At 41.6% G+C, this 24,906-nt stretch overlaps 2 protein-coding genes across 2 annotated transcripts in view; both read right to left on the bottom strand.

The window, feature by feature from the left end:
* Positions 1 to 4,539, bottom strand: part of LOC149981251 (uncharacterized) — a 34,097-nt gene extending 29,558 nt beyond the window's left edge. The window contains exons 1-2 of the mRNA XM_090185808.1: positions 4,437 to 4,539; positions 3,461 to 3,604 (exon numbers count right to left, since the gene is read on the bottom strand). Coding sequence (XP_090041934.1) covers positions 3,461 to 3,604; positions 4,437 to 4,539 — 247 coding nt within the window. The remainder of the gene's footprint in view (positions 1 to 3,460; positions 3,605 to 4,436) is intronic.
* Positions 4,540 to 7,458: 2,919 nt separating this feature from the next.
* On the bottom strand, positions 7,459 to 23,080 carry LOC149981250 (uncharacterized). The gene is made up of 8 exons (XM_090185807.1): positions 22,978 to 23,080; positions 21,987 to 22,124; positions 20,738 to 20,875; positions 15,566 to 15,703; positions 14,336 to 14,473; positions 13,537 to 13,683; positions 13,224 to 13,360; positions 7,459 to 7,521 (listed from the first exon to the last, which is right to left on the bottom strand). Exons 1-8 carry the CDS (start codon positions 23,078 to 23,080, stop codon positions 7,459 to 7,461), a joined length of 1,002 nt encoding a protein of 333 aa, XP_090041933.1.
* Between the last annotated feature and the right edge of the window lie 1,826 nt (positions 23,081 to 24,906).

The raw sequence follows: 24,906 nt of genomic DNA, 5'->3' as shown, positions 1-24,906 counted from the left end.
ACCAAAACGTGAACCCAGGAGGAGCCCCAGGACCGAGTTTGGGAAACCCTGCCCTATGGTACTGCCCAGGGACACAGTGATTTAATGCAAAGTGGTGGATTGTGGGCATGCGCCTCCCACGGAGGAACATGCAAATCTTCCACTGTTTGATGTCAGAGTAGCTCACCATTGCCCCAGGGGACATGCGGACTACCTCCAAATCATCTCGCATCTGACGCACCAGGGCTGTCCCCTTTGTGTGTCCAAGTTGTTTCCACCGAGATGGATGACGATATTCACGGTCACAACTCGACTCGGCGAGAGATAATATTTCAGAACCCTTCAACTGGGAACAGCTCGGCCATATTTCCGTCTCGTGTAGTCGTCTATCTAGCCAGCTGCATTGTGTAATCACATCGCAAATATTTCCTTCAGTCTTTGTTTCCTTGCTCTCGCCAATTTTCTATGAGCAATGATCAGTATGATTATGAGCATGGATCTTATCAATAAATAAAACGTACAACATCGTGAAGATTCACAACGAAAGCATGTGTTAAACTATATTATAAAGTGGGTGGTTCGTGCCCCGAATGCTGATTGGCTGACAGCCGTGGAATATCAGGCCATATACCATGGGTATGACAAAACATTTATTTTTACAGCTTCAATTACGTTGGTAATCAGTTTATAATAGCAATAAGGAACCTCGGGGGTTTGTGGTAATGGCCAATATACCACAGCTAAGGGCTGTATGTCAAGGCACGTGCTAAGAACAGTCCTTAGCATGGTATATTGGCCGTATACCACACCTCCTTGTGCATTTTTGCTTAATTATAATGTTCTATAATAAGGTTGCACCATCACCTTCTGGTGTAAAAACCATGGAAATTAAAAACAAAACACTATGTTTAAACTGAGAACAGACATTGGTCTGAAGCCGGAAAATGAAGGATATTCACATGAGCACCACACAAGTATCAAATAACCCCCTAAAAAACCAAGCACAGGTGTTCAAAATCTTGTTTTATTCAAATTCAGCAGTCCACATGAGTTTGTCAATTCACATACTGCCCATGAAAATTGTCCAGTTTCCATAAAAGCTATGATCATTTTTCATATTTATTATTGCATAAAATCATCCGTTTTCATAGACATAATTGTACATGTAATGATTTGTATGTTCTACTTATTTCTTATAACTAATAAGAACTTCCAATAAAGCTTCAATGGCTCACTGCAGGCATAGAATCAACATATCCGGAAACACATCTGTTCCCCGGGGCACTGGCCATCTTTGTAACAGTACTCGGCACACATGTAGGTCCCGTTGGGCAGGACACAGCGACCGGGTTTCACTATGGTAACAAATTAAAAGTTGTCAGTTATACAGTAGAAACATAAGTGTAATAGGAATTTCCAAGATAACAATCGAGAAAAGCAGTCGCAGGTAAAGTCAATCAAATCTATCCATAATAAATCGATACATGTAAAATGTATATGTACAATGTATGTGCATGTACAGAGGGGAGAACAAGTATTTGATACACTGCCGATTTTGATTTGATACACTGCCGATATCCATGTAAAATGTACATGTAAAATGTATATACATGAATATCCATATAAAATGTACATGTAAAATGTATATACATGAATATACAGCAGAAAAGCTGTAAAACTCCAAAATATTTGTGTCCTCCAAAGAGGTGGATTGGTTAATATTAATTATTTTTTATTTAGAAAAAAATTATATCCAGTTTATTACAAGCTGCAACAGGGAGACACTTCCAGCACAGAAGCATAGAAAATGTCTAACTGGCATCTTGGAGACATGCCCTTTACATTCTAATCAGACAGCAACAAATGTTCTGTAAACACCAGCTCTAGAGGCTTGTAGGAAGTCAAAACAAACAGGCTGTCAGCTGCTACAGAATCACACAGTGTTCACAGAATGTCATCAATACAACATAACAGTGAATAATCAGTGTGTCCTCGGCCCTTGTACCTCAAGTCCGGCGTTAATCTCTATCAACAGATATGAGAACAATCCATAACATTCAGCATCAAGTCTAGTGACCATCAATCCACACCTTGAGTGTCACAAGTAGAACACTGGAAATCATCCGTACACTGATTCTTTCCATTGAGGTCTTTTCCCTGAAATATTTTACTTTCATTTATCTAGGCAAGTCAGTTAAGAAAAAAAATCTTATTTTCAATGACGGCCTAGGAACAGTGGGTTAACTGCCTTGTTCTTAACGACAGATTTTTACCTTGTCAGCTCAGGGATTTGCTCTTGCAACCTTTCGGTTACTAGTCCGACGCTCTAACCACTAGGCTACCCTGCCGCCAACGGTCCACCAACCAAAGGACATCCAGCCAACATGACACAACTGTGAGAAGCATTGGAGTCAACATGGGCCAGCATCCCTATGGAACGCTTTAAACACCTTGTAGACCCCATGCCCTGATGAATTGAGGCTTTTCTTAGGGCAAAAAGGGGTGCAATTCAAAAATATCTATGTGTATGAAATGTACATTACAAGACTCAGCTTTCTTGTTTCCAGAGTAATGCAGCAATAATGAATGCAGTGGATGGGTGTATCTGTCACTCTGGAACCATTCCTACCTGTGTCGGTGCAATGCAGTCATGCCCACATCCATTGTGGCAGCATTTTTCATTATTGGGGCAGTCACTGTCATTGGAGCATAACTCCGCACACATCCCCACGCCCCATCGTCTACGAGGGCACACTCCAGGCTTTGCTTTGGGACAACACAATTTGAGCAGACATGTCAGGGAACCCGACTTACCACAAAGAGACATGAACACGGACAAAATTGGACTGAACCATTTTCTGGAAATCAGTCATATTTGTGTGGAGATGGTTACGATAAAAAGGAATTTGTATTTGTAGGAAGTCAAAACAGAAAGCGGTGACATTGTCAGCTGCTACAGAATCACACAGTGTTCCACAATGTCATCAATACAATACAACAGTGAATAATCAGTGTGTCCTCGGTCCTTCTACTGGGACCTCCAGTCTGGCGTCAATCACTATCAACAGATATGAGAACAATCCATAACATTTATCATCAAGTCTAGTGACCATCAACCCACACCTTGAATGTCACAAGAAGAACAATGGAAACCATGTGTATTACAGAAGCTCTGAACTAAACATTGTGTTGATCCCTCTAAATTAAATATGAGCTTTACTGGTCTTAAATGTCCCCATTACAAAATGTTTATGGTGTATATATATATATATATATTTATATATAAAACTCTAAATACCTACATGGCTCTCAGAAATCTTCTTAATTGAGTGTCTCAGCTCTAAAGAGAGTGTATGTGAAATATATTGATCTATGTGTATGAAATGTACATTACAATCTCCAGCTTTCTTGTTTCCAGAGTAATGCAGCAATAATGAATGCAATAGATGGGTGTATCTGTCACTCTGGGACCATATCCTACCTGTGTACGGTGCAATGCAGTCATGCCCACATCCATTGTGGCAGCATTTTTCATCATTGGGGCAGTCACTGTCATTGGAACATAACTCAGCACACGTCCCTACGCCCCAGCCCCATCGTCTACGAGGGCACACTCCAGGCTTTGCTTTGGGACAACACAATTTGAGCAGACATGTCAGGGAACCCGACTTACCACAAAGAGACATGAACACGGACAAAATTGGACTGAACCATTTTCTGGAAATCAGTCATATTTGTGTGTAGATGGTTACGGTAAGTTTGTAGGCCATACTCCAAGTAATTTTGTGTCTAATTAATAGTTTTGGAGACATTTGTCCCCCATCATCAATGTTTCCCCCATAACACCCATGAAAACGCATGACAGCCTTCTGAACACTCACAATCTATTGGTTCAAATAAGTAGGTTGAAAACATTGTATGTTAACTAAAATGGGCTGTGCAGCTAGTTACACACAGACACACAAACAGTGCTATTAAGATGCAGAAATAATCATTTCTAGTTAAATGAACATATGAGACAAATTGACAAACACATATGTTGACTGAATTTTTGCATACGTTTTCTCAAGTTGGAGCTAAGTTTGGGCCAACTAAAAATGTTAAGTTCAGGTAACACTTTTATCTAGAAGTTGAATAAACTGAAAAAGGCTTTGGAACCACTTACTTCATAATAATTAGTTGAAACAACTAGAATTTATTTGACAGTGTATGTGTAAAATGGACAAGGGTAGGCTGGATTGTTTCAAAGTCATAATGGCTGGCTTGTATTTCTTAGTAAGGTTGCAACAAAATAGGTTGCAAAGGGACTATGCACAATTATAGGCTATTGTTTATAACCAATTAGGTAGACTATAACACCTAAGTCAAGTGTAGCAGACTTCTTAAAATAAATCATCAAATTGTCACAGTTTGTTTCATGACAAACAATGCAAAGTAGACTAATTAGAACAACTCACCTGTAGATGTGCCTCCCGTTTCTGCAGCAGAGACTATTTTCAAATCTACAAATGCCAACAGAAAAAGAACCAAAGCACAACGCGCTGACAAATTCATGTCCATGCTGACTTCAAGACTGTTAGAGCAAATGCAGTCCAAATCAATTTAATAGAAGAGGAGGAGACCATAATATGTATTAACCTTAGATGACTAAGAGGGGGGCGCTGCTTTGAAGCCACCGCACAGCCATTTTGGTACTCCTCCTTCATTGTAAAAAAAAAAAGCTATAGAAATGCATTTATTAATGTCTACATTTGTTTTTTGACAAATATATTCTATTACAGACACCTTAATGCATACATGCAAATTATATTAATTGAACTGAACATGTACATTTTATATTTTGAGAGTGTTAATGTTACTGCCCCCACCACAACAAATAAATACTTAAATACATGAAATTGTGTCCTTGAAACATTTTATTGAAATATTGTAGAATTCCATTCATTCCTATGGAGGACTGCTCTTTCTGGGATGTGCCAATGTGGCGGCCTGTGGCTTCAAAGCCTCTCATTGGCCATTACAAAGCATCAGCAATCCAGGGTTTATACACATCAATGAGAGACCATAGAAAAGATGAATGCACAAGGAACAATGCGTCTGCAGGGTCCCTATGCCCATCAATTTACATTCCGAGTTCGGATCCGAACACTTGCTTAGGTCACATGTAATGAGAATAATTAAAGAGGATATATGGAACTTGTGCCTCTGGGGGTGTTCTTGATCCAAAAGTGGTCCCCCAAATGGACAGTAATATTGTCCAGAAATTAAGTCAAAATTTGATGTAAACAATTCACAACTAAACGTCAATAGTGTGTCTTCAACTGAGTTTGTAGTTCAATGACTGAATGCATTTCTGTTAAACTGCAGGTGAAAATCCACAATGTATAATGATTCATAACGAAATGTTTCAAAGTACAGTATGTGGAGAGCCATAACACTGTTGATGGGTTCATTTTCGGGCAACGGTTGGGCTCTGTTTACATGGTATATGATTTTTTACTTGTAATTAATCTTAAGAAATAGGCCTATACATGTCCCAAAATAACTTTTTTAATTTCTATCAAATATTTTCTCTCTCATCTGTCTTGTTGTTGATGGGCAGACCTATACGCTTTTATCATTTTATTACACTGATATCTTGTAGCTTAGAGCGGACAACTATTTGGCGGACTAAATCAATTCTCAACATTGGATTTTCTTACATTATTCTCTCACAATAACGTTGTAGGACTATACACATCACATTCTATATGACTGACTGTTGACCTGTCTCCTACCCTTCATCTACACTGATTGAAGTGGTTTTAACAGGTGAAATTAATAAGGGATCGCAGCTTCACCTGGTCAGTCTAGATCAGTCTATGTTCATAATATTTTGTACAGTCAGTCCATGTTGTGGTTGACAAAGTGATTAGCCATTTGATTCGCCGTTCAGGAGTCTTATGGCTTGGGGTAGAAGATATTTAGGAGCCTCTTGGACCTAGACTTGGTGCTCCGGTACTGCTTGCCGTGCGGTAGCAGAGAGAACAGTCTATGACTAGGGTGGCTGGAGTCTTTGACCATTTTTAGGGCCTTCCTCTGACACCGCCTGGTATAGAGGTCCTGGGTGGCAGGAAGATTGTCCCCGGTGATGTTCTGGGCCGTAAGCACTACCCTCTGTAGTGCCTTGCAGGCAGAGGCCAAGCAGTTGCCATACAAGGCAGTGAACCAACCCGTCAGGATGCTCTCGATGGTGCAGCTGTAAAATCTTTTGAGGATCTGAGGACCCATGCCAAATCTTTTCAGTCTACTGAGGGGGAATAGGTTTTGTCGTGCCCTCTTCACAACTGTCTTGGTGTGCTTGGACCATGTTAGTTTGTTGGTGATGTGGACGCCAAGGATCTTGAATCCTACTCCACTACAGCCCTATCAATGAGAATGGGGCGTGCTCGGTCCTCCTTTTTACTGCAGTCCACAATCATCTCCTTTGTCTTGGTCACGTTGAGTTGGAGTTGTTGTCCTTGCACCACATGGTCAGGTCTCTGACCTCCTCACCATAGGCTCTCTCATCGTTGTCAGTGATCAGGTCTACCACTGTTGTGTCATCAGCAAACTTAATGATGGTGTTGGAATAGTGCCTGGTCGTGCAGTCATGAGTGAACAGGGAGTACAGGAAGGGGCTGAGCACGCACCCCTACCCTTACCACCTGGGGGTGGCCTATCATGAAATCCAGGATTCAGTTACAGAGGGAGGTGTTTAGTCCAAGGGTCCTTATCTTAGTGATGAGCTTTGAGGGCACTATGGTGTTGAACACTGAGCTGTAGTCAATGAATAGCATTCTCACATAGGTGTTCCTTTTGTCCAGGTGTGACAGGGCAGTGTGGAGTGCAATAGAGGTTGCATAGTCTGTGGATCTTTTGGTGTGGTGAGTGCTGCAGACATGAGTACTACGGGTCGGTAGTCATTTAGGCAGGCTATCTTAGTTTTTCTTGGGCACAGGGACTATGGTGGTCTGCTTGAAACATGTTGGAATTACAGACTCAGACAGGGAGAGGTTGAAAAGGTCAGTGAAGACACTTGCCAGTTGGTCAGCGCATGCTCTGAGAACACGTCCTGGTAGTCTGTCTGGCCCTGCGGCCTTGTGAATGTTGACCTGTTTGAAGGTCTTACTCACATCGGCTGCGGAAAGCGTGATCACACAGTTGTCCGGAACAGCTGATGCTCTCGTGCATGTTTCAGTGTTACTTGCCTCGAAGCGAGCATAGAAGTTATTTAGCTCGTCTGGTAGGCTCGTGTCACTGGGCAGCTCGCGGCTCTGCTTCCCTTTGTAGTCTGTAATAGTTTGCAGGACCTGCCACATTTGACGAACGTCGGAGCCGGTGTAGTACGATTTAATATTAGTCCTGTGTTGGCACTTTGCCTGTTTGATGGGTCGTCAGAGGGCACAGCGGGATTTATTATAAGATCTCTGGCGCTCTAGGTCGACGGGTTCCGGCTCCTTAGCAGAGGTGACCGGTCTGCTCCTGATCCCCGGGATCGTCATCTTGGTCTGCGCCCTGAGTCTGGAGCCGCACGTCAGGGAGGGGGAACTGTCACGTGTGCTCCCTCTCCGGCTTCTAGGTCACCAGGCTGCTCGTTATGGCGCAGCCCTGTCACCATCGTTACGGTCATCACTGCGTTGTGACACTCACCTGGACTCCATCACCTCCCTGATTACCTGCCCTATATTTGTCACTCGCTTCGGTTCCTTCCCCAGGCGTCATTGTTTCTGTTTCAGTTTGGTCTGTGCGTTGTTTGTGTTTCTTGTTTTCTATTATGTTTCGTTGATTGATTAAATCACTCACTCCCTGAACTTGCTTCCCAACTCTCAGCGCACATCGTTACACTAATATTCATAAGACCATTACATAAGATATGTAATATAGGTCTTTATAAACGACTTTACTAATCATCAGTTAAGTCTTTTTGCGTGGCCTCATCTAAAGTGTGGGCTATTTATACATAATAAATACTAAATACTTTCTAAACAATAAGCATACAATATTCCGAAACGGTCACGCTGTTGCGATACGGTGATGTGTAACTTCAGACAAACTCTATGTTGAGTAACATAATGTTTTTAGTCCATAAATGCTTTTCTTAATTACATAAATGCTTCAAAATTCGCAAAAAGTGACATTAGCTGATGAAGATGATCTCATAGAATAAAACGTATAAGATCTCCAAAACCTGTCTTCACCACAAAACGTATTTTCAGCGTTTATCCAAAAACCCTACAAAAACTTTTCCAATAGGCTTTGTTCAAAGATCCATGGCGGAGTTAGTCCCTACAAAGAGACATCATTACTATTACTCTCTATACATGTTAGCAATTGGGAGTCTCCAACCCTTGCAAAAGTGACCTCACAGTCCTAATCACGGTGTAAGGAAATGTATGCTCAATACAAAATGATAACCAGTTCATCGCAGCTCTGCCACAAAAATGGAATAGGCAATTACTTAAAACAGAAAGGAATGAATTAATCGCAAATGGCTTAAAATGACCAATATAAATCGTAACATGTATCAATTTCACTTATGGTCAAGAGGGTTGACAACTCTACCGCATAAAATTCAAGATAGTTGGGAACAGATTTTCGATATCCCAACACCATGGCATCAGATTTATTGAAGTAATATACAAAGTAACAACTGAAGCATCAATCATTTCTTTTCAATTTAAGCTATTATATAAGATTCCCGCTACAAAAAGAATGCTCAGTATATGGGGCATTGAACAGAATCAATAGAGTATCTATTTTGGTACTGTCCATCTGTGGCTTGTTTTTGGAGTCAGGTTCAGGAATGGTTGTTAACATGGGTGCCACTGGGCGCACATTTGGGGGTTTTGCCCTAGCACTACACAGCTGATTCAAATAACCAACTCATCATCAAGCTTTGATTATTTTCATCAGCTGTGTAGTGCTAGAGCAAAAACCAAAACGTGAACCCAGGAGGAGCCCCAGGACCGAGTTTGGGAAACCCTGCCCTATGGTACTGCCCAGGGACACAGTGATTTAATGCAAAGTGGTGGATTGTGGGCATGCGCCTGCCACGGAGGAACATGCAAATCTTCCACTGTTTGATGTCAGAGTATCTCACCATTGTCCCAGGGGACATGAGGACTACCTCCAAATCATCTCGCATCTGACGCACCAGGGCTGTCCCCTTTGTGTGTCCAAGTTGTTTCCACCGAGATGGATGACGATATTCACGAACACAACTCGACTCGGCGAGAGAGAATATTTCAGAACCCTTCAACTGGGAACAGCTCGGCCATATTTCCGGCTCGTGTAGTCGTCTATTTAGCCAGCTGCATTGTGTAATCACATAGCAAATATTTGCTTCAGTCTTTGTTTCCTTGCTCTCGCCAATTTTCTGTGAGCAATGATCAGTATGATTATGAGCATGGATCTTATCAATAAATAAAACGTACAACATCGTGAAGATTCACAAGGAAAGCATGTGTTAAACTATATTATAAAGTGGGTGGTTCGTGCCCCGAATGCTGATTGGCTGACAGCCGTGGAATATCAGGCTGTATACCACGGGTATGACAAAACATTTATTTTTACAGCTTCAATTACGTTGGTAATCAGTTTATAATAGCAATAAGGAACCTCGGGGGTTTGTGGTATATGGCCAATATACCACGGCTAAGGCCTGTATGTCAAGGCACGTGCTAAGAACAGTCGGTGGCTTGTTTTTGGAGTCAGGTTCAGGAATCTGTACACTGGTATATTGGCCGTATTTTTTTACATATATTTTTTTACCTTTATTTAACTAGGCAAGTCAGTTAAGAACAAATTCTTATTTTCAATGACGGCCTAGGAACAGTGGGTTAACTGCCTGTTCAGGGACAGAACGACACCTGCATACCTCCTTGTGCATTTTTACTTAATTATAATGTTCTATAATAAGGTTGCACGATCACCTTCCGGAGTAAAAACCATGGAAATTAAAAACAAAACACTATGATTAAACTGAGAACAGACATTGGTCTGAAGCCGGAAAATGAAGGATATTTACATGAGCACCACACAAGTCTCAAATAACCCGCTAAAAAACCAAGCACAGGTGTTCAAAATCTTGTTTTATTCAAATTCAGCAGTCCACATGAGTTTGTCAATTCACATACTGCCGTTTTTCAATTCACATACTGCCCATGAAAATTGTCCAGTTTCCATAAAAGCTATGATCATTTTTCATATTTATTATTGCATAAAATCATCCGTTTTCATTGACATAATTGTACATGTAATGATTTGTATGTTCTACTTATTTCTTATAACTAATAAGAACTTCCAATAAAGCTTCAATGGCTCACTGCAGGCATAGAATCAACATATCCGGAAACACATCTGTTCCCCGGGGCACTGGCCATCTTTGTAACAGTACTCGGCACACATGTAGGTCCCGTTGGGCAGGACACAGCGACCGGGTTTCACTATGGTAACAAATTAAAAGTTGTCAGTTATACAGTAGAAACATAAGTGTAATAGGAATTTCCAAGATAACAATCGAGAAAAGCAGTCGCAGGTAAAGTCAATCAAATCTATCCATAATAAATCGATACATGTAAAATGTATATGTACAATGTATGTGCATGTACAGTGGGGAGAACAAGTATTTGATACACTGCCGATTTTGATTTGATACACTGCCGATATCCATGTAAAATGTACATGTAAAATGTATATACATGAATATCCATATAAAATGTACATGTAAAATGTATATACATGAATATACAGCAGAAAAAGCTGTAAAACTCCAATTATTTAGAAAAAAATTATATCCAGTTTATTACAAGCTGCAACAGGGAGACACTTCCAGCACAGAAGCATAGAAAATGTCTAACTGGCATCTTGGAGACATGCCCTTTACATTCTAATCAGACAGCAACAAATGTTCTGTAAACACCAGCTCTAGAGGCTTGTAGGAAGTCAAAACAAACAGGCTGTCAGCTGCTACAGAATCACACAGTGTTCACAGAATGTCATCAATACAACATAACAGTGAATAATCAGTGTGTCCTCGGCCCTTGTACCTCAAGTCCGGCGTTAATCTCTATCAACAGATATGAGAACAATCCATAACATTCAGCATCAAGTCTAGTGACCATCAATCCACACCTTGAGTGTCACAAGTAGAACACTGGAAATCATCCGTACACTGATTCTTTCCATTGAGGTCTTACTATTACAATGAGTTGGAATTTTGTTGGTGTTCCTTGACAAATTGTCAGCTTAAAGTTCTGTGAATTGCTGTATCGTAAGAAACGTATGTTGCTACTCCTCTGAAGTCTCAGCCTGATATTCCCAAAATCCTTTTCCCTGAAATATTTTACTTTTATTTATCTAGGCAAGTCAGTTAACCTCTTAGAGCTCTAGGGGCGCTATTTCATTTTTGGATAAAAAACGTTCCCGTTTTAAGCGCGATATTTTGTCACGAAAAGATGCTCGACTATGCATATTCTTGACAGTTTTGGAAAGAAAACACTCTGAAGTTTCAGAATCTGCAAAGATTTTGTCTGTAAGTGCCCCAGAACTCATTCTACAGGCGAAACCAAGATGATGCATCACCCAGGAATTAGCAGAATTTCTGAAGCTCTGTTTTCCATTCTCTCCTTATATGGCTGTGATTGCGCAAGGAATGAGCCTACACTTTCTGTCGTTCGCCCAAGGTCTTAGCAGCATTGTGACGTATTTGTAGGCATATCATTGGAAGATTGGCCATAAGAGACTACATTTTCCAGAGGTCCGCCCGGTGTCCTTTGTCTAAATTTGTGCGTAATCTTCAGGTGCGGTCATTTTCTCCTGGGATTCAGGAGAGAAAGCATGTGTCCAAGAACGATGTATCAATGAAGAGATATGTGAAAAACACCTTGAGGATTGATTCTAAACAACGTTTGCCATGTTTTCAGTCGATATTATGGAGTTAATTTGGAAAAAAGTTTGCGTTTTGAGGACTGAATTTATGGATTTTTTTTGGTAGCCAAAAACTGAGCATCTGCTATCTAACTGAGAGTATCCTCATTGAAAACATCAGAAGTTCTTCAAAGGTAAATGATTTTATTTGAAGGCTTTTATGTTTTTGTTAATGTTGCGTGCTGGATGCTAACGCTAATGCTAACGCTAAATGCTAACGCGAAATGCTAACTCTAGCTAGCTACTTTTACACAAATGATTGTTTTCCTATGGTTGAGAAGCATATTTTGAAAATCTGAGATGACAGTGTTGTTTACAAAAGGCTAAGCTTGAGAGATGGCATATTTATTTCATTTCATTTGCGATTTTCATAAATAGTTAACGTTGTGTTATGCTAATGAGCTTGCTGATAGATTTACACAATCCTGGATACAGGGTTTTTTTCATAGCTAAACGTGACGCAGAAAACGGAGCGATTTGTCCTAAACAAATAATCTTTCAGGAAAAACTGAACATTTGCTATCTGAGAGTCTCCTCATTGAAAACATCTGAAGTTCTTCAAAGGTAAATGATTTTTTTGAATGCTTTTCTGTTTTTTTGTGTAAATGTTGCCAGCTGAATGCTAATGCTAAATGCTACGTTAGCCATCAATACTGTTACACAAATGCTTGTTTTGCAATGGTTGAGAAGCATATTTTGAAAATCTGAGATGACAGTGTTGTTAACAAAAGGCTAAGCTTGAGAGCTAGCATATTTATTTCATTTCATTTGCGATTTTCATGAATAGTTAACGTTGCGTTATGGTAATGAGCTTGAGTCTGTATTCACGAACCCGGATCCGGGATGGGGAGATCAGAAAGGTTAAGAAAAAAATCTTATTTTCAATGACGGCCTAGGAACAGTGGGTTAACTGCCTTGTTCTTAACGACAGATTTTTACCTTGTCAGCTCAGGGATTTGCTCTTGCAACCTTTCGGTTACTAGTCCAACGCTCTAACCACTAGGCTACCCTGCCGCCAACGGTCCACCAACCAAAGGACATCCAGCCAACATGACACAACTGTGAGAAGCATTGGAATCAACATGGGCCAGCATCCCTATGGAACGCTTTAAACACCTTGTAGACCCCATGCCCTGATGAATTGAGGCTTTTCTTAGGGCAAAAGGGGGTGCAATTCAAAAATATCTATGTGTATGAAATGTACATTACAAGCCTCAGCTTTCTTGTTTCCAGAGTAATGCAGCAATAATGAATGCAGTGGATGGGTGTATCTGTCACTCTGGAACCATTCCTACCTGTGTCGGTGCAATGCAGTCATGCCCACATCCATTGTGGCAGCATTTTTCATTATTGGGGCAGTCACTGTCATTGGAGCATAACTCCGCACACATCCCCACGCCCCATCGTCTACGAGGGCACACTCCAGGCTTTGCTTTGGGACAACACAATTTGAGCAGACATGTCTCATTTGTGTGGAGATGGTTACGATAAAAAGGAATTTGTATTTGTAGGAAGTCAAAACAGAAAGCGGTGACATTGTCAGCTGCTACAGAATCACACAGTGTTCCACAATGTAATCAATACAATACAAACCAGTCAGGTTCTTACTGAAGTCAGGTGGGACACACAAGGCGTCAGAGTGAAAGACACAGCATTTGTCATCTTTAGGACAGTCCTCATCGCGGACACATCCCTTGTGTGACGGCACGACATTCAGAAGCAGCGGGCACTGACCTGCCTTCGGGGGGATCGGCACTGTGAGAGAGCAGGAGGAATAGGAAACAATTGGACCGAACCATTTTCTGAAAATCTGTCATATTTGTGAGGAGATGGTTACGATAAATAGGCATTTGCATTTGTAGGAAGTCAAAAAAGAAAAAGCGGTGACATTGTCAGCTGCTACAGTGTTCCACAATGTCATCAATACAATACAACAGCGAATAATCAGTGTGTCCTCGGTCCTTCTACTGGGACCTCCAGTCTGGCGTCAATCACTATCAACAGATATGAGAACAATCCATAACATTTATCATCAAGTCTAGTGACCATCAACCCACACCTTGAATGTCACAAGAAGAACAATGGAAATCATGTGTATTACAGAAGCTCTGAACTAAACATTGTGTTGATCCCTCTAAATTAAATATGAGCTTTACTGGTCTTAAATGTCCCCATTCCAAAATGTTTATGGTGTATATATATATAAATATTTTACTCTAAATACCTACATGGCTCTCAGAAATCTTCTTAATTGAGTGTCTCAGCTCTAAAGAGAGTGTATGTGAAATATATTGATCTATGTGTATGAAATGTACATTACAATCTCCAGCTTTCTTGTTTCCAGAGTAATGCAGCAATAATGAATGCAATAGATGGGTGTATCTGTCACTCTGGGACCATATCCTACCTGTGTACGGTGCAATGCAGTCATGCCCACATCCATTGTGGCAGCATTTTTCATCATTGGGGCAGTCACTGTCTTTGGAACATAACTCTGCACACGTCCCTACACCCCATGGTCTACGAGGGCACACTCCAGGCTTTGCTTTGTGAGCACAATTTGAGCAGATGTCAGGGATCCCAAATTGCCACAAAGAGACATGAACATAGACACATTTGGACTGAACCATTTTCTGGAAATCAGTCATATTTGTGTGTAGATGGTTACGATAAATAGGAATTTGTATTTGTGAAAAGATTGCAGAGTATACCCCTAATATTTTTGTGTCTAATTAGTTTTGGAGACATTTGGCCACCATCATCAATGTTTTCCCCATAACACCCATGAAAATGCATGGCAGCCTTCTGAACACTGTTAGTAAACTTCTTACTGAAGTCAGGTGGGACACACAAGGCGTCAGAGTCAAAGATGCAGCATTTGTCATCTTTAGGACAGTCCTCATCGCGGACACATCCCTTGTGTGACGGCACAACATTCAGAAGCAGCGGGCACTGACCTGCCTTCGGGGGGATCGGCACTGTGAGAGAGCAGGAGGAATAGGAAACAATTGGACCGAACCATTTTCTGAAAATCTGTCATATTTGTGAGGAGATGGTTACGATAAATAGGCATTTGCATTTGTAGGAAGTCAAAACAGAAAGCGGTGACATTGTCAGCTGCTACAGAATCACACAGTGTTCCACAATGTCATCAATACAATACAACAGTGAATAATCAGTGTGTCCTCGGTCCTTCTACTGGGACCTCCAGTCTGGCGTCAATCACTATCAACAGATATGAGAACAATCCATGACATAACATTCATCATCAAGTCTAGTGACCATCAACCCACACCTTGAATGTCACAAGAAGAACATTGGAAATCATGTGTATTACAGAAGCTCTATACTAAACATTGTGTTGATCACTCTAAATTAAATATGAGCTTTACTGGTCTTAAATGTCCCCATTACAAAAGGGTTATGGGGTATATATATATAAAACTCTAAATACCTACATGGCTCTCAGAAATCTTCTTAATTGAGTGTCTCAGCTCTAAAGAGAGTGTATGTGAAAAATATTGATCTATGTGTATGAAATGTACATTACAATCTCCAGCTTTCTTGTTTCCAGAGTAATGCAGCAATAATGAATGCAATAGATGGGTGTATCTGTCACTCTGGGACCATATCCTACCTGTGTACGGTGCAATGCAGTTATGCCCACATCCATTGTGGCAGCATTTTTCATCATTGGGGCAGTCACTGTCATTGGAACAGAACTCTGTACACGTCCCTACACCCCATGGTCTACGAGGGCACACTCCAGGCTTTGCTTTGGGACAACACAATTTGAGCAGACATGTCAGGGAACACGACTTACCACAAAGACACATGAACATGGACACAATTACACTGAACCATTTTCTGAAAATCTGTCATATTTGTGTGGAGATCGTTACGATAAATGTTAGCTGCTACAGAATCACACAGTGGTCACAGAGTGTCATCAGTACAATACAACAGTGAATAATCAGTGTGTCCTCGGTCCTTCTTCTCCAGTCTGGCTTCAATCACTATCAACAGATATTTTATTTTATTTATTTTTATTTCACCTTTATTTAACCAGGTAGGCAAGTTGAGAACAAGTTCTCATTTACAATTGCGACCTGGCCAAGATAAAGCAAAGCAGTTCGACACATACAACGACACAGAGTTACACATGGAGTAAAACAAACATACAGTCAATAATACAGTATAAACAAGTCTATATACGATGTGAGCAAATGAGGTGAGATAAGGGAGGTAAAGGCAAAAAGGCCATGGTGGCAAAGTAAATACAATATAGCAAGTAAAACACTGGAATGGTAGATTTGCAATGGGAGAATGGGCTATATACAGGTGCAGTAATATGTGAGCTGCTCTGACAGTTGGTGCTTAAAGCAAGTGAGGGAGATAAGTGTTTCCAGTTTCAGAGATTTTTGTAGTTCGTTCCAGTCATTGGCAGCAGAGAACTGGAAGGAGAGGCGGCCAAAGAAAGAATTGGTTTTGGGGGTGACTAGAGAGATATACCTGCTGGAGCGTGTGCTACAGGTGGGAGATGCAATGGTGACCAGCGAGCTGAGATAAGGGGGGACTTTACCTAGCAGGGTCTTGTAGATGACATGGAGCCAGTGGGTTTGGCGACGAGTATGAAGCGAGGGCCAGCCAACGAGAGCGTACAGGTCGCAATGGTGGGTAGTATATGGGGCTTTGGTGACAAAACGGATTGCACTGTGATAGACTGCATCCAATTTGTTGAGTAGGGTATTGGAGGCTATTTTGTAAATGACATCGCCAAAGTCGAGGATTGGTAGGATGGTCAGTTTTACAAGGGTATGTTTGGCAGCATGAGTGAAGGATGCTTTGTTGCGAAATAGGAAGCCAATTCTAGATTTAACTTTGGATTGGAGATGTTTGATATGGGTCTGGAAGGAGAGTTTACAGTCTAACCAGACACCTAAGTATTTGTAGTTGTCCACGTATTCTAAGTCAGAGCCGTCCAGAGTAGTAATGTTGGACAGGCGGGTAGGTACAGGTAGCGATTGGTTGAAGAGCATGCATTTAGTTTTACTTGTATTTAAGAGCAATTGGAGGCCACGGACGGAGCGTTGTATGGCATTGAAGCTTGCCTGGAGGGTTGTTAACACAGTGTCCAAAGAAGGGCCAGAAGTATACAGAATGGTGTCGTCTGCGTAGAGGTGGATCAGAGACTCACCAGCAGCAAGAGCGACCTCATTGATGTATACAGAGAAGAGAGTCGGTCCAAGAATTGAACCCTGTGGCACCCCCATAGAGACTGCCAGAGGTCCGGACAGCAGACCCTCCGATTTGACACACTGAACTCTATCAGAGAAGTAGTTGGTGAACCAGGCGAGGCAATCATTTGAGAAACCAAGGCTGTCGAGTCTGCCGATGAGGATGTGGTGATTGACAGAGTCGAAAGCCTTGGCCAGATCAATGAATATGGCTGCACAGTAATGTTTCTTATCGATGGCGGTTAAGATATCATTTAGGACCTTGAGCGTGGCTGAGGTGCACCCATGACCAGCTCTGAAACCAGATTGCATAGCAGAGAAGGTATGGTGAGATTCGAAATGGTCGGTAATCTGTTTGTTGACTTGGCTTTCGAAGACCTTAGAAAGGCATGGTAGGATAGATATAGGTCTGTAGCAGTTTGGGTCAAGAGTGTCACCCCCTTTGAAGAGGGGGATGACCGCAGCTGCTTTCCAATCTTTGGGAATCTTAGACGACACGAAAGAGAGGTTGAACAGGCTAGTAATAGGGGTGGCAACAATTTTGGCAGATAATTTTAGAAAGAAAGGGTCCAGATTGTCTAGCCCGGCTGATTTGTAGGGGTCCAGATTTTGCAGCTCATTCAGAACATCAGCTGAGCAGATTTGGGAGAAGGAGAAATGGGGAAGACTTGGGCGAGTTGTTGTGGGGTGTGCAGTGCTGTTGACCGGGGTAGGAGTAGCCAGGTGGAAAGCATGGCCAGCCGTAGAAAAATGCTTATTGAAATTCTCAATTATGGTGGATTTATCAGTGGTGACAGTGTTTCCTATCTTCAGTGCAGTGGGCAATTGGGAGGAGGTGTTCTTATTCTCCATGGACTTTACAGTGTCCCAGAACTTTTTTGAGTTAGTGTTGCAGGAAGTAAATTTCTGCTTGAAAAAGCTAGCCTTGGCTTTTCTAACTGCCTGTGTATAATGGTTTCTAGCTTCCCTGAACAGCTGCATATCACGGGGGCTGTTCGATGCTAATGCAGAACGCCGTAGGATGTTTTTGTGTTGGTTCAGGGCAGTCAGGTCTGGGGAGAACCAAGGGCTATATCTGTTCTTGGTTCTAAATTTCTTGAATGGGGCATGTTTATTTAAGATGGTTAGGAAGGCATTTAAAAAAAATATCCAGGCATCCTCTTCTGACGGGATGAGATCAATATCCTTCCAGGATACCCCGGCCAGGTCGATTAGAAAGGCCTGCTCGCTGAAGTGTTTCAGGGAGCGTTTTACAGTGATGAGTGGAGGTCGTTTGACCGCTGACCCATTACGGATGCAGGCAATGAGGCAGTGATCGCTGAGATCTTGGTTGAAAACAGCAGAGGTGTATTTAGAGGGCAAGTTGGTTAGGATGATATCTATGAGGGTGCCCGTGTTTAAGGCTTTGGGGAGGTACCTGGTAGGTTCATTGATAATTTGTGTGAGGTTGAGGGCATCAAGTTTAGATTGTAGGATGGCTGGGGTGTTAAGCATGTTCCAGTTTAGGTCGCCTAGCAGCACAAGCTCTGAAGATAGATGGGGGGCAATCAGTTCACATATGGTGTCCAGAGCACAGCTGGGGGCAGAGGGTGGTCTATAGCAGGCGGCAACGGTGAGAGACTTGTTTTTAGAGAGGTGGATTTTTAAAAGTAGAAGTTCAAATTGTTTGGGTACAGACCTGGATAGTAGGACAGAACTCTGCAGGCTATCTTTGCAGTAGATTGCAACACCGCCCCCTTTGGCAGTTCTATCTTGTCTGAAAATGTTGTAGTTTGGAATTAAAATGTCTGAATTTTTGGTGGTCTTCCTAAGCCAGGATTCAGACACAGCTAGAACATCCGGGTTGGCAGAGTGTGCTAAAGCAGTGAATAGAACAAACTTAGGGAGGAGGCTTCTAATGTTAACATGCATGAAACCAAGGCTATTACGGTTACAGAAGTCGTCAAAAGAGAGCGCCTGGGGAATAGGAGTGGAGCTAGGCACTGCAGGGCCTGGATTCACCTCTACATCGCCAGAGGAACAGAGTAGGAGTAGAATAAGGGTGCGGCTAAAAGCAATAAGAATTGGTCGTTTAGAACGTCTGGAACAGAGAGTAAAAGGAGGTTTCTGGGGGCGATAAAATAGCATCAAGGTATAATGTACAGACAAAGATAAGGTAGGATGTGAATACAGTGGAGGTAAACCTAGGTATTGAGTGATGAAGAGAGAGATATTGTCTCTAGAAACATCATTGAAACCAGGAGATGTCATTGCATGTGTGGGTGGTGGAACTAATAGGTTGGATAAGGTATAATGAGCAGGACTAGAGGCTCTACAGTGAAATAAGCCAATAAACACTAACCAGAACAGCAATGGACAAGGCATATTGACATTAAGGAGAGGCATGCTCAGTCGAGTGATCAAAAGGGTCCAGTGAGTGGAGAGGTTGGTTGGGGGTCACGGCGATTTAGATAGCTAAATCGGTAGCAAGCTAGCATAGGAGCAAGCTAGCATAGGATGGAGGTCTGTTATTAGCCAACTCTTGCGTTCCGTCAGTAGATTAGTGGGTTTCTGTGTGGTAGAGGGGATTAATCCAAATCACACAACAACAAAAATAAAAACAATAGATATAGTTATAGAGGCCCAAGAAGAAAAATAAATAAATAAATACAAATAAAATAAAATAAAAATTGTCCGATTGTCTATTCAGATAGCAGCCGATAAGATAGCCAACGGCTAGAAGGCCGCAGATGGGCGCAGATGGGCGCCCAGGCAACGTTGCGCCGGAGGAGCCAGCCGGACAATTCCCTCGGGTAGACAACGTCGGCAGTCCAGCTGTGAAGGCCCGGTGGGGCTCCGCGTAGGCAGCAAAACGGGTCCGGATAGGTGACTGCAGCCCAGGAGTGATTTATGGAACTCTTCAGCTGGCTAGCTCCGGAACAATTGATGTTAGCTCCGGAATCGACGAAAGCCGATAGTCACACGGATAGCAGCTAGCTAGCTGTGAGATCCAGGTATGGATGTCCAGGTCCGCTGCGCTGCACCGCGCCGTACAAAACTGGCGATAGATTCTCGAGCCAAAGGACAGCCGATGACCACAAACCGTGGTTAGCTGAGTACTAACGATTAGCCAGTAAATAAGCTAACTAGCTTCTGAGAAGCTATATGCTATATAATATAAGCTATATGAGAACAATCCATAACATTCAGCATCAAGTCTAGTGACCATCAACCCACATCTTGAATGTCACAACTAGGATACTGGAACCATTGTGTATAACATAAACTGTATACGCTAAATGTTTTGTTGATCACTCTCAATTAAATATGATCTTTAGCGATCCTACATTTCCCCATTACAAATAGGTTTATGGTAGCAACTTGTCAGCCTACACTGACTCTTCCCAATGAAGTCTTTCTATTATGTGACTTCTTAATTGAGTGTCTCAGCTCTATAGAGAGTGTAAGTGAAACCTATTGATCTATGTGTATGAAATGTACATTACAATCTCCAGCTTTCTTGTTTCCAGAGTAATGCAGCAATAATGAATTCAATAGATGGGTGTATCTGTCACTTTGGGACCATATCCTACCTGTGTTAGGTGCAATGCAGTTATGCCCACATCCATTGTGGCAGCATTTTTCATCATTGGGGCAGTCACTGTCATTGGAACATAACTCTGCACATATCCCCGTGCCCCATCGTCTACGAGGGCACACTCCAGGCTTTGCTTTGGGACAACACAATTTGAGCAGACATGTCAGGGAACCCGACTTACCACAAAGAGACATGAACACAGACAAAATTGGACTGAACCATTTTCTGGAAATCAGTCATATTTGTGTGGAGATGGTTACGATAAATAGGAATTTGTATTTGTGAAAAGATTGCAGAGTATACCCCTAATATTTTTGTGTCTAATTAGTTTTGGAGACATTTGGCCACCATCATCAATGTTTTCCCCATAACACCCATGAAAACGCATGGCAGCCTTCTGAACACTGTTAGTAAACCAGTCAGGTTCTTACTGAAGTCAGGTGGGACACACAAGGCGTCAGAGTCAAAGATGCAGCATTTGTCATCTTTAGGACAGTCCTCATCGCGGACACATCCCTTGTGTGACGGCACAACATTCAGAAGCAGCGGGCACTGACCTGCCTTCGGGGGGATCGGCACTGTGAGAGAGCAGAAGGAATAGGAAACAATTGGACCGAACCATTTTCTGAAAATCTGTCATATTTGTGAGGAGATGGTTACGATAAATAGGCATTTGCATTTGTAGGAAGTCAAAACAGAAAGCGGTGACATTGTCAGCTGCTACAGAATCACACAGTGTTCCACAATGTCATCAATACAATACAACAGTGAATAATCAGTGTGTCCTCGGTCCTTCTACTGGGACCTCCAGTCTGGCGTCAATCACTATCAACAGATATGAGAACAATCCATAACATTCAGCATCAAGTCTAGTGACCATCAACCCACATCTTGAATGTCACAACTAGTATACTGGAACCATTGTGTATAACATAAACTGTATACGCTAAATGTTTTGTTGATCACTCTCAACTAACTATGATCTTTAGCGATCCTACATTTCCCCATTACAAATAGGTTTATGGTAGCAACTTGTCAGCCTACACTGACTCTTCCCAATGAAGTCTTTCTATTATGTGACTTCTTAATTGAGTGTCTCAGCTCTATAGAGAGTGTATGTGAAATATATTGATCTATGTGTATGAAATGTATATTACAATCTCCATCTATCTTGTTTCCAGAGTAATGCAGCAATAATGAATTCAATAGATGGGTGTATCTGTCACTCTGGGACCATATCCTACCTGTGTTAGGTGCAATGCAGTTATGCCCACATCCATTGTGGCAGCATTTTTCATCATTGGGGCAGTCACTGTCATTGGAACAAAGCTCTGCACATATCCCCACGCCCCATCGTCTACGAGGGCACACTCCAGGCTTTGCTTTGGGTCAACACAATTTGAGCAGATGTCAGGGAACCCAACTTGCCACAAAGAGACATGAACATAGACACATTTGGACTGAACCAATTCATGAAAATCTGTCATATTTGTGTCGAGATGGATTTGACAAATATGCATTTGCATCTCTGGAAAGTTTGTAGGTCATACTCCAAGTAATTTATTGTCTAATTAATAGTTTTGGAGACATTTGTCCCCCATCATCAATGTTTCCCCCATAACACCCATGAAAATGCATGACAGCCTTCTGAACACTCACAATCTATTGGTTCAAATAAGTAGGTTGAAAACATTGTATGTTAACTAAAAAGGGCTGTGCAGCTAGTTACACACAGACACACAAACAGTGCTATTAAGATGCAGAAATAATCATTTCTAGTTAAATGAACATATGAGACAAATTGACAAACACATATGTTGACTGAATTTTTGCATTCGTTTTCTCAAGTTGGAGCTAAGTTTGGGCCAACTAAAAATGTTAAGTTCAGGTAACACTTTTATCTAGAAGTTGAATAAACTGAAAAAGGCTTTGGAACCACTTACTTCATAATAATTAGTTGAAACAACTAGAATTTATTTGACAGTGTATGCGTAAGATGGCCAAGGGTAGCCTGGATTGTTTCAAAGTCATAATGGCTGGCTTGTATTTCTTTGTAAGGTTGCAACAAAATAGGTTGCAAAGGGGCTATGCACAATTATAGGCTATTGTTTATAACCAATTAGGTAGACTATAACACCTAAGTCAAGTGTAGCAGACTTCTTAAAATAAATCATCAAATTGTCACAGTTTGTTTCATGACAAATAATGCAAAGTAGACTAATTAGAACAACTCACCTGTAGATGTGCCTCCCGTTTCTGCAGCAGAGACTATTTTCAAATCTACAAATGCCAACAGAAAAAGAACCAAAGCACAACGCGCTGACAAATTCATGTCCATGCTGACTTCAAGACTGTTAGAGCAAATGCAGTCCAAATCAATTTAATAGAAGAGGAGGAGACCATAATATGTATTAACCTTAGATGACTAAGAGGGGGGCGCTGCTTTGAAGCCATCGCACAGCCATTTTGGTACTCCTCCTTCATTGTAAAAAAAAAAAAGCTATAGAAATGCATTTATTAATGTCTACATTTGTTTTTTGACAAATATATTATATTACAGACACCTTAATGCATACATGCAAATTATATTAATTTAACTGAACATGTACATTTTATATTTTGAGAGTGTTAATGTTACTGCCCCCACCACAACAAAGAATTACTTAAATACATGAAATTGTGTCCTTGAAACATTTTATTCATTTATTCAATTCCATTCATTCCTATGGAGGACTGCTCTTTCTGGGATGTGCCAGTGTGGCGGCCTGTGGCTTCAAAGCCTCTCATTGGCCATTACAAAGCATCAGCAATCCAGGGTTTATACACATCATTGAGAGACCATAGAAAAGATGAATGCACAAGGAACAATGCATCTGCAGGGTCCCTATGCCCATCAATTTACATTCCGAGTTCGGATCCGAACACTTGCTTAGGTCACATGTAATGAGAATAATTAAAGAGGATATATGGAACTTGTGCCTCTGGGGGTGTTCTTGATCCAAAAGTGGTCCCCCAAATGGACAGTAATATTGTCCAGAAATTAAGTCAAAATTTGATGTAAACAATTCACAACTAAACGTCAATAGTGTGTCTTCAACTGAGTTTGTAGTTCAATGACTGAATACATTTCTGTTAAACTGCAGGTGAAAATCCACAATGTATAATGATTAATAACGAAATGTTTCAAAGTACAGTATGTGGAGAGCTATAACACTGTTGATGGGTTGATTTTTGGGCAACTGTTGGGCTTTCATCTTAAGAAATGTCCCAAAATAACTTTTTTAATTTCTATCAAATATGTTCTCTCTCATCTGTCTTGTTCATGATGGGCAGACCTATACGCTTTTATCATTTTCTTACAGCGGACAACTATTTGGAGGACTTACATTATTCTCTCACAATAACGTTGTAGGACTATACACATCACATTCTATATGACTGACTGTTAACCTGTCTCCTACCCTTCATTTACACTGATTGAAGTGGTTTTAACAGGTGAAATTAATAAGGGATTGCAGCTTCATCTGGTCAGTCTATATCAGTCTATGTTCATAATATTTTGTACAGTCAGTCTATAACATGTTGTGGTTGACAAAGTGATTAGCCATTTGATTCACTGTTCAGGAGTCTTATGGCTTGGGGTAGAAGCTATTTAAACTGACTTGGCGCTCCGGTACTGCTTGCTGTGCGGTAGCAGAGAGAACAGTCTATGACTAGGGTGGCTGGAGTCTTTGACCATTTTTAGGGCCTTCCTCTGACACCGCGTGGTATAGAGGTCCTTGGTGGCAGGAAGATTGTCCCCGGTGATGTTCTGGGCCGTAAGCACTATCCTCTGTAGTGCCTTGCAGGTAGAGGCCAAGTAGTTGCCATACCAGGTAGTGATACCAACCCGTCAGGATGGTGCAGCTGTAAAATCTTTTGAGGATCTGAGGACCCATGCCAAATCTTTTCAGACTACTGAGCGGGAAAAAGTTTTGTTGTGCCCTCTTCACAACTGTCTTGGTGTGCTTGGACCATGTTAGTTTGTTGGTGATGTGGACGCCAAGGATCTTGAATCCTGCTCCACTACAGCTCCGTCAATGAGAATGGGGCGTGCTCGGTCCTCCTTTTCCTGCAGTCCACAATCATCTCCTTTGTCTTGATCACGTTGAGTGGGTGTTGTTG

Source organism: Oncorhynchus mykiss, chromosome 9 (genome assembly GCF_057628025.1).
Source record: "Oncorhynchus mykiss isolate SJ-2025 chromosome 9, ASM5762802v1, whole genome shotgun sequence".
NCBI classification, from domain to species: Eukaryota; Metazoa; Chordata; class Actinopteri; order Salmoniformes; family Salmonidae; genus Oncorhynchus; species Oncorhynchus mykiss.
Note: the sequence above shows the minus strand (reverse complement) of the source record. Positions and strands in the feature narration are given on the sequence as shown.

What these genes read in the sequence shown, in the direction of transcription:
- LOC149981250 (XM_090185807.1), bottom strand. Translation starts at nt 23,080, where the DNA reads ATGGACATGAATTTGTCAGCGCGTTGTGCTTTGGTTCTTTTTCTGTTG. An exon ending in CTGCATTGCACCTAACACAG is followed by an intron (nt 15,704 to 20,737) that starts GTAGGATATGGT and finishes GTTGTCCCAAAG; the next exon opens with CAAAGCCTGGAGTGTGCCCT. An exon ending in CTGCATTGCACCGTACACAG is followed by an intron (nt 13,684 to 14,335) that starts GTAGGATATGGT and finishes GCTCTCTCACAG; the next exon opens with TGCCGATCCCCCCGAAGGCA.